At 36.3% G+C, this 15,607-nt stretch overlaps 1 protein-coding gene and 2 long non-coding RNA genes across 11 annotated transcripts in view; all 3 read left to right on the top strand.

Annotated features, from left to right (window-relative positions):
* Positions 1–15,607, top strand: part of prkag2a (protein kinase, AMP-activated, gamma 2 non-catalytic subunit a) — a 63,917-nt gene that overhangs the window by 33,431 nt on the left and 14,879 nt on the right. For 5 of the 7 annotated variants that reach the window (XR_014604464.1, XR_014604465.1, XM_084102626.1 and 2 more), the window contains 3 exons: positions 4,495–4,691; positions 8,835–8,886; positions 14,093–14,202. Coding sequence is in view for 4 of the 7 variants with exons in the window: in XM_084102626.1 (XP_083958752.1) it covers positions 4,495–4,691; positions 8,835–8,886; positions 14,093–14,202 (359 nt within the window). In the remaining 3 variants the exon portion in view is untranslated. Of the gene's footprint in view, positions 1–4,494; positions 4,692–8,474; positions 8,613–8,834; positions 8,887–14,092; positions 14,203–15,607 lie in introns of those variants that run through there. The other 2 variants (XR_014604466.1, XM_084102629.1) reach the window with 1 other exon arrangement.
* Positions 3–2,407, top strand: LOC311075320. Of its 2 annotated transcripts, none has more exons than XR_014604472.1 (3): positions 3–298; positions 1,854–1,871; positions 1,985–2,378. It is a non-coding gene; the product is annotated as an uncharacterized lncRNA (long non-coding RNA). The 2 variants fall into 2 exon arrangements; XR_014604471.1 differs by lacking the exon at positions 3–298 and having other exon boundaries at positions 1,746–1,871; positions 1,985–2,035; positions 2,364–2,407.
* On the top strand, positions 2,410–4,436 carry LOC311075318. 2 transcript variants are annotated; one of them, XR_014604467.1, is made up of 4 exons: positions 2,410–2,484; positions 2,584–2,734; positions 2,831–2,922; positions 3,333–4,436. It is a non-coding gene; the product is annotated as an uncharacterized lncRNA (long non-coding RNA). The 2 variants fall into 2 exon arrangements; XR_014604468.1 differs by having other exon boundaries at positions 2,423–2,734.

Below are 15,607 nucleotides of genomic sequence, written 5' to 3'. Positions count from 1 at the left end.
ACACTCAAAAAAATGATTCAAGGCCTTCTTAGGTATGACACATTTAAATTGTGTTCACTTTATTTAAATATATCTAATTAGGAATAAAACGTATATATATTTAATAAGTCTAACGTAAAATGTATAAATAGTGTCATCTATGAGATTTAATTTAATTTGGTTAACTCAAATTTATTTGGCTTCGGAGAGCGCCATTTGCGCATGTGCAAGACAAGCTCAGAGAAGAACATGCTCAGAGGATGTGGCCGCCATTTTATCGTCTGCCGCCGCAAGGACTGCAACGTCGTATTCGTTATTGGTAAGTAAGTATTATCTTGCTTGAGTATTTGTAATAAAGAATTTACCTCACTGTAAGAGGATGTGTAACTTATATCATAATTTTGAGTGAAATATGCAACAGTAGTGAAAGTTATGCGAGGTGAATTGTTTTAAGTGTCCCTTCGCTTAACTTACTCACGCAACGTGCAAATTCTGTGTTAGACCAGTCTAACGATCCCGAATTTGACTGTAACTGTGCAAAATTGTTTCTTAACTTATTGGCTTGCTAGCTGGATTGATATATCCGTCATAAAATGAATTGGAGGCTTGCTATCGCCGCGATTGTTTCGGCGCCGAGTCTATTTTTAGCTGCGTCACTCACTCACGCTGAATTGGCCACAGTGCGTTTTTCTTGATCAAATTTGACCTGTCTAACATGAAAAATAAGACATTTCACCATACAATCATGAAAGTGAGGTGTTCCGTGTTTCACAATCGCCATATGACATTAAGCGCTGTGGGGGAAAAATACACGACAGGCCTTTTTTGTTCAAAGGCCTGTTTAAATAATTAAAACTAGAAGTACATAAGGTAGAACGTATATCTCAATATTAGATTACTTTTATCATGTAAACTACCTATTTACAACATCGTAGCTGAGCTGTCCATGGTAAATCAGAGCAAGTGACAGACGGGTATCAGTCAGAACACCTGAAAAATGTGACAGAATGGACGATGGTCGTCTGTTTTTGCAGTAAACACGCTATTTGATTAACGCTATAAAACGCATATTTGTTGAAATTATCGATCTATGTATTCTGTAAACTCCCATTCGTTTCTCAAAAAAATAGGCATCTATCTATCTATCCATCTATCTATATATATATATATATATATATATATATTACATACGCACTTTGATGGCGTATAATATGATATAAAAAGTCATTTTTGCGTATCAGTTGCACGATGAAACACAATGCATGCTATAGATAGATATAGACAATTGTACCAAGTAAACATTTAAAATTATTTTAAAATCAATTTAATTACTTGAGAGAATTGTAAAGTGTCATATTAAGGGATTAGTTCACCTCAAAATGAAAATGTCCTGATAATTTACTCACCCTAATGTCATCCAAGATGTTCATGTTTTTCTTTTTTCAGTGGAAAAGAAATTAAGTTTTTTGAGGAAAACATTTCAGGATTTTTTTTTTTAGAAAACGAACGACCGATCGTTTCGCTAGATAAGACCCTATTCCTCAGCTGGGATCATGCAGAGCCCTTTGAAACACTTCAGAGCCCTTAGAAACTGCATTGATTTGGACTTCAACTATTTGGTTACCGTTGAAGTCCATTGTGTGGAGAAAAATCCTGAGTTTTCCTCAAAAAACTTAATTTCTTTTCCACTGAAGAAAGAAAGACATGAACATCTTGGATGGCATTGGGGTGAGTAAATTATCAGGAAATTTTCATTTTGAGGTGAACTAATCCCTTAAGTGAACGAGTTGGGTAAAACAGAACCATGCAAACAAAAAGCATATTTTCATGTGAGTACTGGTTCCCACTCCTAATCAACATCTTCTCTTTCACAGTTTTATGAACATGACCAGGTGAACAGCAACCTCCTATTTATATTAAGTCATATTCAAATATTCTGATTTAGGCTCCTTGTGTCATTTTTTAAATATGGTATCTTATAATACTTTTTTATTCTTCTTTTTAGGATTGTGAATGTGGCAGTGCAAAGAATGTGTCCATCGAAACTAGCTAGCAGGTATTTGTTGCTGCAGCATTTTAGGCAGACTCATCTGTGCTTTAGTGGCAGTTTTCGCTATCCATGTCCATACACAGATTGCCCATGCACGTTTAGTATATGTAGTAAGCTTCTTAATCACATGTACAAAATACATGCTAAACAGGAAACTCCAAAGCCAGAAGAATTAACAACATTCCAGTATCATGTGTGTTCATGCATGGAGCTAGCAACAGAAAGATTATTTTCAACACATAAATGGACATGTCAGGCATAATGAAACAGTTCAGTGTATGTTTGTAGGATGTGCATTTGAAAGTAATATTTACAGGACATTTAACACCCACAGATACCGGAAACACAATCTACATTCCACATTCATTAATAGACGTCAAACCCATTGTCGTCAGCCAATGCCCATGATAGAGGTGTTCAAGAATCAATGGCCAGCTCTTTTTCAGCAGAGTGAAGTAAGTAAACATGTTATGTAGTGTTTTATTTTAGTCGTTATTAGGTTCTTTTCGTAGTAAGAAATTGTTTTTTGTTGTTGTTTTTTTTCTATTTTGAAGGTGAACGCAGTTCATGCAGATCACTACGAAGCCACTGCAATCAATGTTCCTACAGCTGGACCACTTTTCAGATAAACTGATGCAGATCTTCAAGAGCAAAGGAGGAGTGAAGGGGCAAAAGATCAAAAATGCCCTGGCGATCACAGACTCTGTTAGTATAAATGCATGCAATGTCTTTTGTTTTGTCTAGTTATTCTACAGCTTTCTGCATTTGGCTAATTTCAGTCTTGATTTCCCCCTGCTGTAGTGTGACACATAAACATCAGGAGAGAGTGCACCCTGAAAGGCCTGATGATCTACCCGACTGAAGATCCAGACTCTTTCTTCAAGGAGTATGTGGTAAGTGATTATTATGAATATAACAACAATTCTGTTAATACTTTTATATTTTAAAAGAATATATGATTGATTATTATTAAATGCTCAATTTTCATTTTCATTTCACAATAAAATATGTATTAGTGGAATAATAATATTTTGTTTTATTCATTTTAATAAAATAATATTTTTAATAGTAATAATTTTGCAGGGGTAATAACTTTGTGTATGCCTTTCATTGTTCATCTGAACACAATAGAATTTGTAGAAGTTTTCAGATGTGTATGTCTATGTCCATAAAATGGAAATAAATGGCAGCCAACAATGTAATAGTAAAATTGAAAAGTAGCAATGCAATTTGCTGATTACTTTTAAAATATAAAGGGTCAAATTCACCTGGGCTTAACCAAAGTGTTTTGTGTTTTGTCCAGGCCACTGAGGATGCAGAAAATGAAATCCCAAACACAGTCATGGGGATTTACAAAATCCAAAGAGGAGATTGTACAGAAGACATAGGAGTTGTGATCGAGGGCATTAAGGTTTTGAGGGACCTAGACTGCGTGATCCTGGCATTCATCATGCTGTTTGGTCTCATTTATGCTCTTGATCTTAATTTTCCTGACAACTTCAAGTACACCTTCAAGTTTATCCAGAAAATCCTAATGAACATTTTTTTTTTTAACACACAATTTCTTTTTTCTTTTTTTACACACTTTTTTTTTTTAACACTCTTTCATGCTTTTTCTTACACACTTTTTGTGTGTATTTCTACTTAGTCGTTCTTGTCTTTAGGGATAGTTCACCCAAAAATGAAAATTCTGTCATAATTTACTGATCCCGGGGTTGTTCCAAACCTGTATAAATCTATTTGTTCTGTTGAACACAAAGGAAGATGTGTTAAAGAATTTGGGAAACTTAACAGTTCTGGGCCACCATTGACTTTCATAGTTGTTGTTTTTTCTTCCTACTATGGAAGTCAATGGTGGCCCAGAACTGTTCAGTTTCCCATATTCTTTAACATATCTTCATTTGTGTTCAATAAGAACAAAGACATTTGTACATGTTTGGAAAAAGGCTTTAAAATGTGTACTTGCATTTTTCGAAGTACTTTTCACATTAAATAACTATTGCACTATTGAGTTTTAAATAAAAACATCTCGATCAAGATTTGTCTCTTGTCTCTATGGGGTACAAAATAAGGATTTCCTAATTGATTTTTCAATGAAATGTTCTAATTTAAGTTTAAGAAGCTTAAAACTTATTTTTAAATGTATCCATTTCATTTAAACTATTTGATCAAAATTGAGTTGGACCAACTCATTTAAGTTGCTCATAATTGAGTTGGACCAACTCATTTAAGTTGCTCATAATTGAGTTGGACCAACTCATTTAAGTTGGTCAAAATTGAGTTGGACCAACTTAATTACATTTCATTGCATGAATTAGTTTTTTGTAAGTTGGGGCTACACATATTTATTGGATGGAAATCCTGCCATCAATTAAATTGAGTTTGTCCAATGAGTCATTTTTTTGAGTGTAGATAGACGAATGGATAGATATCTGATGTGACTTATCTTCTCTCTGTTTGTACAGCTTCTGGGATCTCCTCATCACCCACCACTCCAACACAATTGACCAAGCAGAGCTCTGCGTTTCTTCTGGAAGTCAGTCGGAATGACACCGTGCAGCGTTCCTCGTCCTCCCCCCTCGACACTGGACAGCACCACAGCCCGCCTACTGCAAAACCACCGCACAGTCCGTGCTCAGCACATTTATCTACCTCACGTGCGGTGAGTGATCTGACATGGATGCTGAGCAATTTTCAGCATCATTCATTTTATGAATGTGGAGTGATTTATGTTAAGTGATCATGGATCTAGATGTTTTAATTACCAAATACAAGCACAAATCACATTGAAGACAAAGACTAACACTGACAGCCTGGCAGAAATAATTAATATGCTTTCAGACAAACCGTGTGCAAATTCATAAGTCAACACCATTGCTGAGTATTTTCTCTGAAAAACTGCAGTGAAGCAAAGACAGTCTCAAAAGGGTGGTTTGAAATCGCTGGTGTTTCTGACGCCACAAACTACCTTGTAACCAATCATGTCAACGTGTGATCATCAACAAGCTGATCACTGAGCTGGTGCGAGTGAGTGGAGGCGGGGCTAATTTGCATATTCATAGAACCGCGTATATTAAATGAGGCAAGAGTTATTTTAGCTATTTTAAGGCATGAAGAATTTTTTGTCAAGGAAAAAACGTTTAAATATGTAATTTTGGGGATCAAAGATGAGTTTTAAGGGATACAATTATTGACTACAGGGGGACTTGTATTTGTTTTTGTACAAGAAAAGGATCAGCTCTTGCTCTTTGAGAGTGTTTTTTTTTTTAAGCAAGATTTTTGCCATTTAAAAGAATGCATGCAGATTATGCAAATTAATAAACTATAAAACCTGAAGAATCTTTAATGTCATTAGACATTACATTTATTATTTAAAAAATGGTCAAATACCTTGACTAAAAATGATAATTATATTATTATAATATATACTGTATCTATCTATCTATCTATCTATCTATCTATCTATATATATATATATATATATATATATATATATATATATATATATATATCAACAATTGTAAATCTGCAAGATTCCTTACAGCAGCTTTCACAACTCGCCAGTTCCTGTCGATGGATCTAATCTGATTTTTACGACTCAACCCACTGACTGTTTATCAGGTTCACAAGCCAAAATCAATACAGCAGTCACCATCTGCAGTGCTGTTGTCCTTGCCTCCTGCCCGCTAATCTAAGCAGAGGTCCAAGCGTGCACTCCACAGATGTTTAATCAACTGTATCTTTACTCTTTCTCTTACACTTTGGGCCTCATTCGCTTACCGTACATACATGTGTATTAGTGTGTAAAACCTTCCCATTATTTTGAATTCCCCAGATTTGTGAACTAACATTTTTTCTCACGGCTGTTATGTGTTTGTTTACTTTTGTTGTAGGCCTATATTCATGGGGAGATTGTTTTTCTCACAAGGGCTCAAGTTTTATTCAGACTTGACACACCCACTGATTCATCAGGGAAGAATGTGGGCACAGTTCATTTTAATTACCTTCCATGCCAGATGTTTCTCTGGGAAAGGCCAAATCCAGTTGTGTGAAATATCTAGTAGCCTAATGGAGTTGGACCCCTTCTATAGGTTTATAGCGTGTATGTTAAATTGGTTCCATTCTAGATCTAAGAGGGCCGTTAAGGGGACAGAGAGATGGAAAAAGACACAAGCGGTCAAGAAAGAGTGTCACGGCCAGATGTGGCACAAGTTGTGCTGCACTAAAGACATTATTTGCATGGACAATCGTTCTGTGCATTGCAGATAGTGCTTATTAGTGGCATGCTTTCTAATGCCACTAATAAGATAGCATTTTTATTCTGTAAGATAATAACATTTTCATTCCATAAGATAATTACATTTTCATTTCATGTACAAACACATCACACTTTTATAATAAGTAAATGAGTCATCTTAAATAAGACTGAAGGTTCCTTTTCATGCCCATTAGAAGGGGAATTCCCAAATATGATTACTTCCAAGAGGAAAACTTAGCAGTTTTTAAATATATATTTTTTAAATGTTTCTTTAATACAAATGATAATTTACTTCCCTTCCTAATACTGTGTCGGGCCATTGATACCTTTGTTGTATATTATGTGTATACTTACAGATTTCCTGCAGGTTTAAACAAGGTTTCGTTTATGGACAAATCAATGTTATTGAACAAATCTTATTTTAGGGAATCCTTCTATGCACTGATTCATATCACCAACAAATAGCTTTTTAAATCGGGCTGTAGCGGAGAATTTCATTGGTTGAACATAGGCTACTTAAAGGCACAATATGTAACTTTTTTGCTTTAAAATTAGCAAAAATCACTATATCTATGTTATATATTTTTTTTAGTTGTGTACTTACATTATCCCGACTATTTCCAACAACTTTCAAACCAGGAGAAATTTTAATTTAATTTTTAGACACGGCACATTTCTTTATTTCCGGTTTGTCGCAGTCAATGGCGTCATATCCGCGTTGTCCCTGGTTTCCGCCTATGATTTCCGCTCGTACTGCCATGGTAACCAGAGCTATGAGCAGAGCCCTCTGATTAACCAAAGCGACAGACGCAGACAACTGTGGAGTTCGCAATGTCTATTTGCACGCTGTTGTTGTTTCGTTCAAACATTACAGACCATGGCAAGCAGACTTTGGATAAAAAAGGAGAACTAAAACGAGAATCAATATCAGCGCGGTGTTTTCGAGATGCCGAGAGCTCCCATAGACAGTATATAAACGAGAGCTCCACGTCCGAGACTTCGACCGCTCCTACACTTTATTAAACAGGTGAGCACATTTACATAAAACTAATCAATGTTATATAGTTCAACAATGATAAAATGTTAGAATATGATCTGTATGTTATTCTAATGTTGATCTAGCTTACTGCTAGTCTCATACAGACAAACTAACACATACATTTCAACACATTCAAATGCAGTTTAGTGTGCTAGTGTAGGCTAATGTTAGACCAATGAAACAGCGCTGCGTTACCTCACAAGTTTAATTTGTCTAATAAACTGACCTGTGAGTTGTAATTCTGCTCTTGCGTGTAGTTCGGTAGAATGAAATGTCCATTCCTTTTATATCCGCGGGAGCTCGCGTCGTGTTTGGAGCTGATAGCTGTCTCTTAGCAATCCCGAACTGCTTCATATCACAGTCATGATAAAAGCATCGATATATTCAGTCATCCATAAACATTATTAGATCGGTCGGCTTGACATTGACGACAACATCCATAATTCTTAGCATGTGTTGCGTCATCAAACTATGCCTTTGTTATTGTAAAGAGGTTAGCGACCCCTAGTGGAGAAAAATTCCATACTGTGGCTTTAACGAATACACCTCCTTTACTAAACAAATCAGTGTTTTGAGACCTTTGGCATAAACTTAAGATTTCACTTTTCTAACGTTAGTGAGTGTGTAATGTTGCTGTTTGAGCATAAACAACATCTGCAAAGTTACAACGCTCAAAGTTCAAAGCAAAGGGAGATATTTTCTTTTAAAGAAATTGCTTTTTAAGGTCTACAACAAACGGCTGGTAGGGACACGACATTTACAAAAATTTACATATTTTTGCTCACCCTGTAAAAATATCTGTGGGGTATTTTGAGCTAAAACTTCACATACACACTCTGGAGATATCAGAGATTTATTTTACATCTTGTGAAAAGGGCATTATATTTTATATAATATAATTTAATTAACCTGCAGAAAGTGTCACTGTATGAATCAGTGAATGAATCTTTTTAGTGAACAGATTCGAAAGATTCAATTCACTGGGATGAATCAAAATCCCCAGCCACCAGCCACTCGCTTTTATCTTCACACATTGTCTACTGCAAATAACACAAGAAATGAGTAAGCGGAATAGTTGATTTACCACACACTCCTTGTCAGACCGTTTGCGGCTCGCGACTGCAGCAAACTGGAACAGTCCATTTGTAAAAAGCCGGAGGGGGAGGGTCTCTCATCACTGACTTCACATTGGATGTACATGTACGGGTACACAACCGGAGCACGCCTGCAAACACGGACTGTCCCTACAAGGACCGATGGACCCGAAAGCATGAGCACTTAGTACAGTTCAGTTTGCGTTGCTTCCTTTTATTGTCTACTGTATCTTTATTAAACTCTGACAGCCAACTTCCGATCTCAGCGGTCTCCTCACCGTCTGCCTGCCGGTGTGTGTGTGTGTGTGTGTGTGTGTGTGTGAGTGAGTGAGAGAGAGTGTGGACGGACGGCGCGACGGGAGGGCAGCCTGAGATCGCCTCGACTGGTCTTGACTCTTGTCACTCTGTCTCCAGGTCCACGGTTTATCTGAAGACATGCTGGAGAAACTCGATCTCGAGGATGAAGGTAAGCCTCTTAAATACATGTCGTGATAGTTGCGACCTTCCTTCGTTTTCTGAACCGGCTGGCTCAGCAGCTTCGATGTCTTGACATTTTTATCATATTCTTTGCTGATTTATTTATTCCTCGCACTTAGAGTGATAGTCTATTTTAATCTCGTTCATAATCTAACCCGTGCGTAATCACGCGATGCTGATTTTCCTCTCGTCACCTGGTCATTTCTGGTCATGATCAGTGGCATGGCCTTTTATACAATGTATCGATTTAAAATCCAGCTCTTTGGTAGGAATCACTGGAGATCCCAGTAATGTATCGGGATCCCCATTCGTCATTTCTAACCTGTTGGGTGTAGATGCGTCAGATGATGCTATTGGCTGGAGACGCCTCACCCACGCCATGGAGTCCCTCAGGGGTGAGGAGGGTAATGTCCAAATATATGTATTCCTTTCTCAGTTACAGATATTGATCACTTAAACAATGAGACTGTTTGTGGGGAAACCCAGTCAGTCTTTAATTATGCACAACCTGTTTTAATACCTATTTTAAAAATGTAATTTATCCCTGTGATGCAAAACTGAATTTTCAGCATCATTACCTGAGACTTAAGTGTCACATGATCCTTCAGAAATCATTCTAATATGCTGATTTGCTGCTCAAGAAACGTTTCTTATGTTAAAAACAGTTGTGCTGCTTGTTATTCTCATGGAAACTGTGATACTTTTTTTTTCAGAATTCTTTGATTAATTGAATTTATCAATTCTTGTTGGTGCTGTTCAGTTATTTAAAGCATTTATGAAGAAAATTTTCATTAATGTGATTTGATTTTTTTTTTTTTTAAGAAGCTTATGGCTGCAGTTTTATTAAGTAATCGGTCCCATAATCATAACTTGACTTAACAAGGAATGCTGTGCGGAGGCTATGAACCAGCCCTGAAGCTGTTTTCAGAGCGGACATTTTCCTGTGAAGTGCTTTTGCCTCCGGCAAGGTTTTCCCAGCAATATGAGGCGAGCATACCACACTGATCTGGCACTGGCAGTGCAAGTCTTCCCATTATTTACAAAGGCTTTTGCTGCTGTTCTGTTCTTTTCGACCCTACCTTTGAGGGGAAACAGAGCGGACACCTTCCAGAAGAGCAGGTCGTGCAGGCTTCAGATCTGCACTATATGCTGAGGGTTTTCCCCAAAGCACCACCGGTGACAGTGAAGTCCTCTAAACCTTCTCGCACAATTCACATCACCTCGCAAAAAGATATCTATCTCTGTACTGTAAAACCCTCGGCCCAGGCTGGTGTTTTTAGATGAGTTTGTGTTGGTGTGCACTATCCTGTACTATGGCACTGACTTTTAAAAAAAGTTAAATTATTCACAAATTGCACTGAAGACTGCATTTTAAGGTATTATTCCCATTCATGAGGAGCAGCAATGTCAGATTTTTGAATGAATCTTTCTTTTGAGTACAATCTTTTCAATTGGTTGTTCTCAACTTCAATTGGTTGTTCCAATTCTCAACTTGTTCATGATTCAGATCGAATCAGTTCTTCAGTTCAACTAACTTACTCAGTAAACTGGTCTCTATTTTTAACAAAAGCCAGTGTTATTTTAGTATTGTTTGTACTATTATAGTATTTATTAATATTTTGAATTAGCTTTTATACTTTCAACTTCATCTTAATTTTAATCTATGTTTTAGTTATTTTTATGTGCTCATGTTATTTTCGTTAGAACTTCATTTGAATATTTCCTTTTAGCTGTAAAAAATGTTTTATTTCAGTTTTATTTTTATTAAGTTTTAGTACTTTAGCTTAAACTTATTTATTTTAGTCAGTTGCCAAAGCAGCATTTCTATTCAGCATTTTTTCATTTAAGTTGTGCGTCTAATATTTATATTTTATTGTATTTTATTTCAGCTTTATTTCAAAAACCGAAAATGATTTTAAACAGTTTTAGTTTCAGTTTCAAAAAAACTATTGAATACTTCTAGTGCACGACTCGTGGGATTGTCATCACTAAAGCAGTTTTCTTGTACCTTGGTATTTTTTCTGATTTTGAAATACTATTTGCTTCAAATCAAAGTTTGTAATGTTATGATTCACCTTGTACCTTGTTGGCTTGGTTCATGGCTTATAACGTTTTAACAAAGAAATGAATGGAAAAAAATACCTCAGGAACCAACGCCGCTGAAAAAGAACACTATTGCACAATAAAAGAGTGATTTTTGAGTGAACCAATCCTTTAAAATCATATTTTAAAACATTTTATTTTATTTTAATATAATAATAACTTAGAATTTGCAGCCTATCTAATGCCTTGTTGAAGACATGCACAGGGCAGTGTGCTTTTTGAAGTATTAATAGCATGTGCTAGTTTTTGAAGCGCCTTCATTAAATGATGTCTTGAAGGCATTGGTTTGGAGTATGCGGTTCTGGAGCGTTCCAGCATGCCCTGGCGTGTTGCTCGAATACCATGTGAAAACTAGAATGTTTTCAACAAACAAAAGATTCATTCTGCAGTAATTCAGTTCTTTGAATAGCCACGGTGGACATCGGCCAAAGCGTCATGCCTCTGGTTGTGTTAGATCCAAACACAGACTTTCTGACTAGCTTTTCTTTTGTTATTTGTTTGGGCTTATTTGTGGATAATACTTTCTTTTTTTTTTTTTTGGTAGCTATGAATGATGATTATCACAAATCCCACACTAAAATGGGTGTATTGTTGTTCTCGTAATGAATTATGAAGAAAAATAATGACTGTTTTCAAAAATGCAACCCCGTTTGCTATTGGTCTGGCAAATAGTGTGTGTGCAACAGTCGGGTCTGATTTATTTCAAAATCCCATTCATTTTGTCCATAGGGGAATTGATTTTTATTGATAACTTAGAAAACTTTAAAAACAGACCTACCGAGTTTGTTAATCGATGGTATGTATTTCTAATGAAGCCGTCAGCTCACATTATTTGAACTTATTTTTTAAATAATCATGTTTAACAGTGGAATTCCTTGCGAAAAACTACATTACCCATGATTCTGCACAAAAAAAAAATCGTTAAATAAATACACCCACCAGTTACCCTGAAGCACTGCTAAACGTAATCAATATATGCACGAATAAATTATCTATATTTAAATAATTAACTTCTTTAAATCAATAGTTTTATATTTATCCATCATTTTTATTTTGATTGCCATTTGCAATGCTTCATGGGATTGTAGTTATTTCCCTCATTAAAGCTGTTAAGTACAAAGTCTTGTACTATTGTCTAAATCTCAAATACTTTTGCTTCACATCAAAGTTTGTAATATTGTAATTCACCTCATAACAGGTTGGTTTGGTTCATGGATTCTAACTCTTTAACAAAGACGTTTTAAAAATACAAAATACTTCCAGAACCAAGGCCGCTGAAAAAGTGGGCGGGCATTAATGGGTTGAGCCAATCAGATTGGTCTGGATGCGCAATTTTTTTTTTTAAATGCCACAGTCTGGTTTTTTCACTCTTTGCAGGGTTGTCTTTTTATGTACATTCCATGTTTTCATAGCATGTCAAAATTAGCATATAAGTATCAAAAAGTACACATTCTCTCAGCTGCAAGCTTTTCTGCTTATATTTTTTAAATCCACTCAGTAAAGAGCAGCAGCAGCTGGACTGTCCTATTTTAAACTGTTTCCATGAGCTAATGCTAGCTTCTTTGACAATAGCCAGTAGTGTTAAACTGCGCTGAGCTGAAGCGATGGTGAGCAATACTTTGAACCTTTTATTAACCTCACCACACTGAGTGTGTCAACACTCATTGCACTGTCTGCTTTTTGTGGCCCAACATGAGAACTGTTAAGGTCGATCACTTACTGAAAACACACCGTAGCTGAGGATCAGATGTTAACTTTCTCAAAGCAGTGGTTAAAAACAGATTCTAGGTGGAAACTGTCAATCAAGTGTTTACGAACACAAAGCTGCAGACGTTAATGTTAATAAGAGCTGCTTTCTCCATAGGCTTTTTGATTTAATGTTTGTTGAAACGTCCTGAGAAATCCTAGACTGCACCTACAGGCTTGACAAAAAAGCTTTCACTTCAGTGTTGTTTTTAGTCTAGACAACTGCTGAAGAATCAGTTCAGTGTCTAAGAATACTACTGTAAGAATTACCATGGCAACTGGAGATATTAGGCTGGATGCTGCTGAAAGGAACAACAAGAGAGAGACATCAGAGTCCACAGTTCAGTGGGTTCATGTCACCCATTTGTGTCATGCCCGCCAGATCTACTCGCCTTTTGTGTGTGTGTGTGTGTGTGTGTGTGTGTCTGTGTGTGTGTGGCGTCCATTGTAATTAGCGCAGTTTTTACTTTCTTTTCGGCATATTCTTTTCCGAGTAACTACATCTAACTTGGGTTGTTTCGCAAAGTGTATAGTGTTAATGCAGTTATTGGATATGGATCACTTTTAAAAGAACGTGACCCTGGATCACAAAAGCGGTCACAAGTCGCACGGGTATATTTGTGGCAATAGCCTACAATACATTGTATGGGTCAAAATTATCGATTTTTCTTTTATGCCAAAAATCAAAAGGATATTAAGTAAAGATCATGTTCCATGAAGATATTTTGTACATTTCCTAGCGAAAATATATAAAACATTTATTTTTGTGAGTGAATGCAGCACAATCGCGAACAGAAATGGACAACTTTAAAGGTGATTTTCTCAATGTTTCGATTTTTTTGCACCCTCAGATTCCAGATTTTCATAGTTGTTTCTCTGCCAAATATTGTCCTATCCTAACAAACCATACGTCAATGGAAAGCTTATTTATTCAGCTTTCAGGTGATGCATACATCTCAATTTAAAAAAAAATGACCCATGTGACTGGTTTTGTGGTCCAGGGTCACATATAGTCAACAAATCAGAATTGGGCATCAAGAACTTGCAGCCAGACGATAAAACTTTGAATATGCGATATGTGTGTAGGAAAATGTTGTTTAATTTTATTCATTTTATCACAACGGCTATTTTCATCCATCTTTTCTCTTTGTACACTAAGGAATATTGATATTTCGAAGCTTGTGCAGCTTAATGTTTATTAATTGATTTAAATAATAAAACACATTTTTATTACGAATGCATCAGTTCTTCAGCCTTTTAGTGCTTAACAACAACTTATTGACATGTACTTACATCTCACTTTGCTCTTTGAGTGACTGTGTTTTCGTTTATTGGTGTCTTTACAGCTGTTGAACAATCCGAGAGCGACATTTACATGCGTTTTATGAAGTTACATAAGTGCTACGACATCGTCCCCACCAGCTCCAAGCTAGTGGTCTTTGACACAACGCTGCAGGTAAGTGCTCTAGAATCTAGATGTTTCTGTTACAGATGAGAAATCTGTCTGACATGTTATCCATGACTTCAAAAAAGTTACAAAATAATCTTCACCATTTTTTCCCCTCATCTCACTATTCTTGTTAAAAACACTTTCTCAATAGAATAACGTCAAATAATTCTTCGGTCATTTGTTTAGATTGAATCAGGGAAATTATTTTGTTTGATTTTTGTCTGCTCAACGATTATTCCTTAATTTGTTTTGTCATAATTAAAGGTGAAGTGCGTCATTTTCAAAAATAATGCCAATATTAGTCCCATAAAAGACTAAAAATGGTCTTTTTTAATTCTACAAGTGATTTTAGGCATCACAATATTATGAAAAGGTATTAATTTTGGGATTTGCTAAATATTATCTTTAACAGTTTTATTACATTTATTAATGTTATTAAAGGGAGGTGACGGCAGGAAGGAAGGAAAAATACATTTAAAAATAGGAAGAATGAGCATGCACAATTCAAATTCTATATCATGATAAATTTAAAAATCTATCGGCAGATAACCGATATCATATCAATATATTCTGAGATATTTAATGATTTTCAATCTGTATTCCATCTCCATTTCATCTGTTAGTGCATGAATGTTTTCAATATTATCCAAACGCTGTTATTATCATTTCAGTCTTTTTGAAGAGCCGATGCTTGTGATCACATGGCTTTCTGAGCCAATCAAAATGCTGCAGCTTTTATAAAGGAGTCAGTTTCATGTCCATAATCCTGCTTCTTTTCACCCTGTTTGACTCTGTCTGTCTTTCTGTCTTGATCGGTCTCGTTTCTTTTCCCAGTGGTTTGTTATACCATATATTGACGTTTTTGTCTGCTGTTCTCCCAGTAGAGTCCACACAGCGCTTTACACATATCACATACTGTGTGATCAGCACATATGTTTCCAGTCCTATCCAGTATTGCACGCGCTGTCATAAACCCCTCCATCAGCATCTGTGCGGTCTGCTTGTAAAGTTCAATAGTGGTGCAGAGACCCACGGGGTCAATACGTCGATATGTGTAAATATTTGATGATAAATTCTAGATGAATGGCCTTAGCATTGCCGGCTGCAGTGAGATTGTTTTGGACAGAAGGTCCAAGTCTATGTTCTTGATCACTGACTCATAGCATTGATATACTAGCTGTCGAACCCTGCCACCCAGTTCAGAACAGTTTCCAGCCTTGGGGAACGTCTCATTATGTTCCATGCCATGACTCGATTAATGTTTAATAATCTCCGATTGGGCTGGAACATCACCCAAGGAGGGAGAAAAGAGGCTCACATGATTTATTTAAGAATGCCTGTGAGACGCCATGATTAATGCTTTGTTTAGCTCCATGGCAGTATCGACAGAGTTTGAAAGGATCGGCCCGCC

This window comes from Abramis brama (assembly GCF_963993115.1).
Source record: "Abramis brama genome assembly, chromosome: 24".
Classification (NCBI taxonomy): Eukaryota; Metazoa; Chordata; class Actinopteri; order Cypriniformes; family Leuciscidae; genus Abramis; species Abramis brama.
Note: the sequence above shows the minus strand (reverse complement) of the source record. Positions and strands in the feature narration are given on the sequence as shown.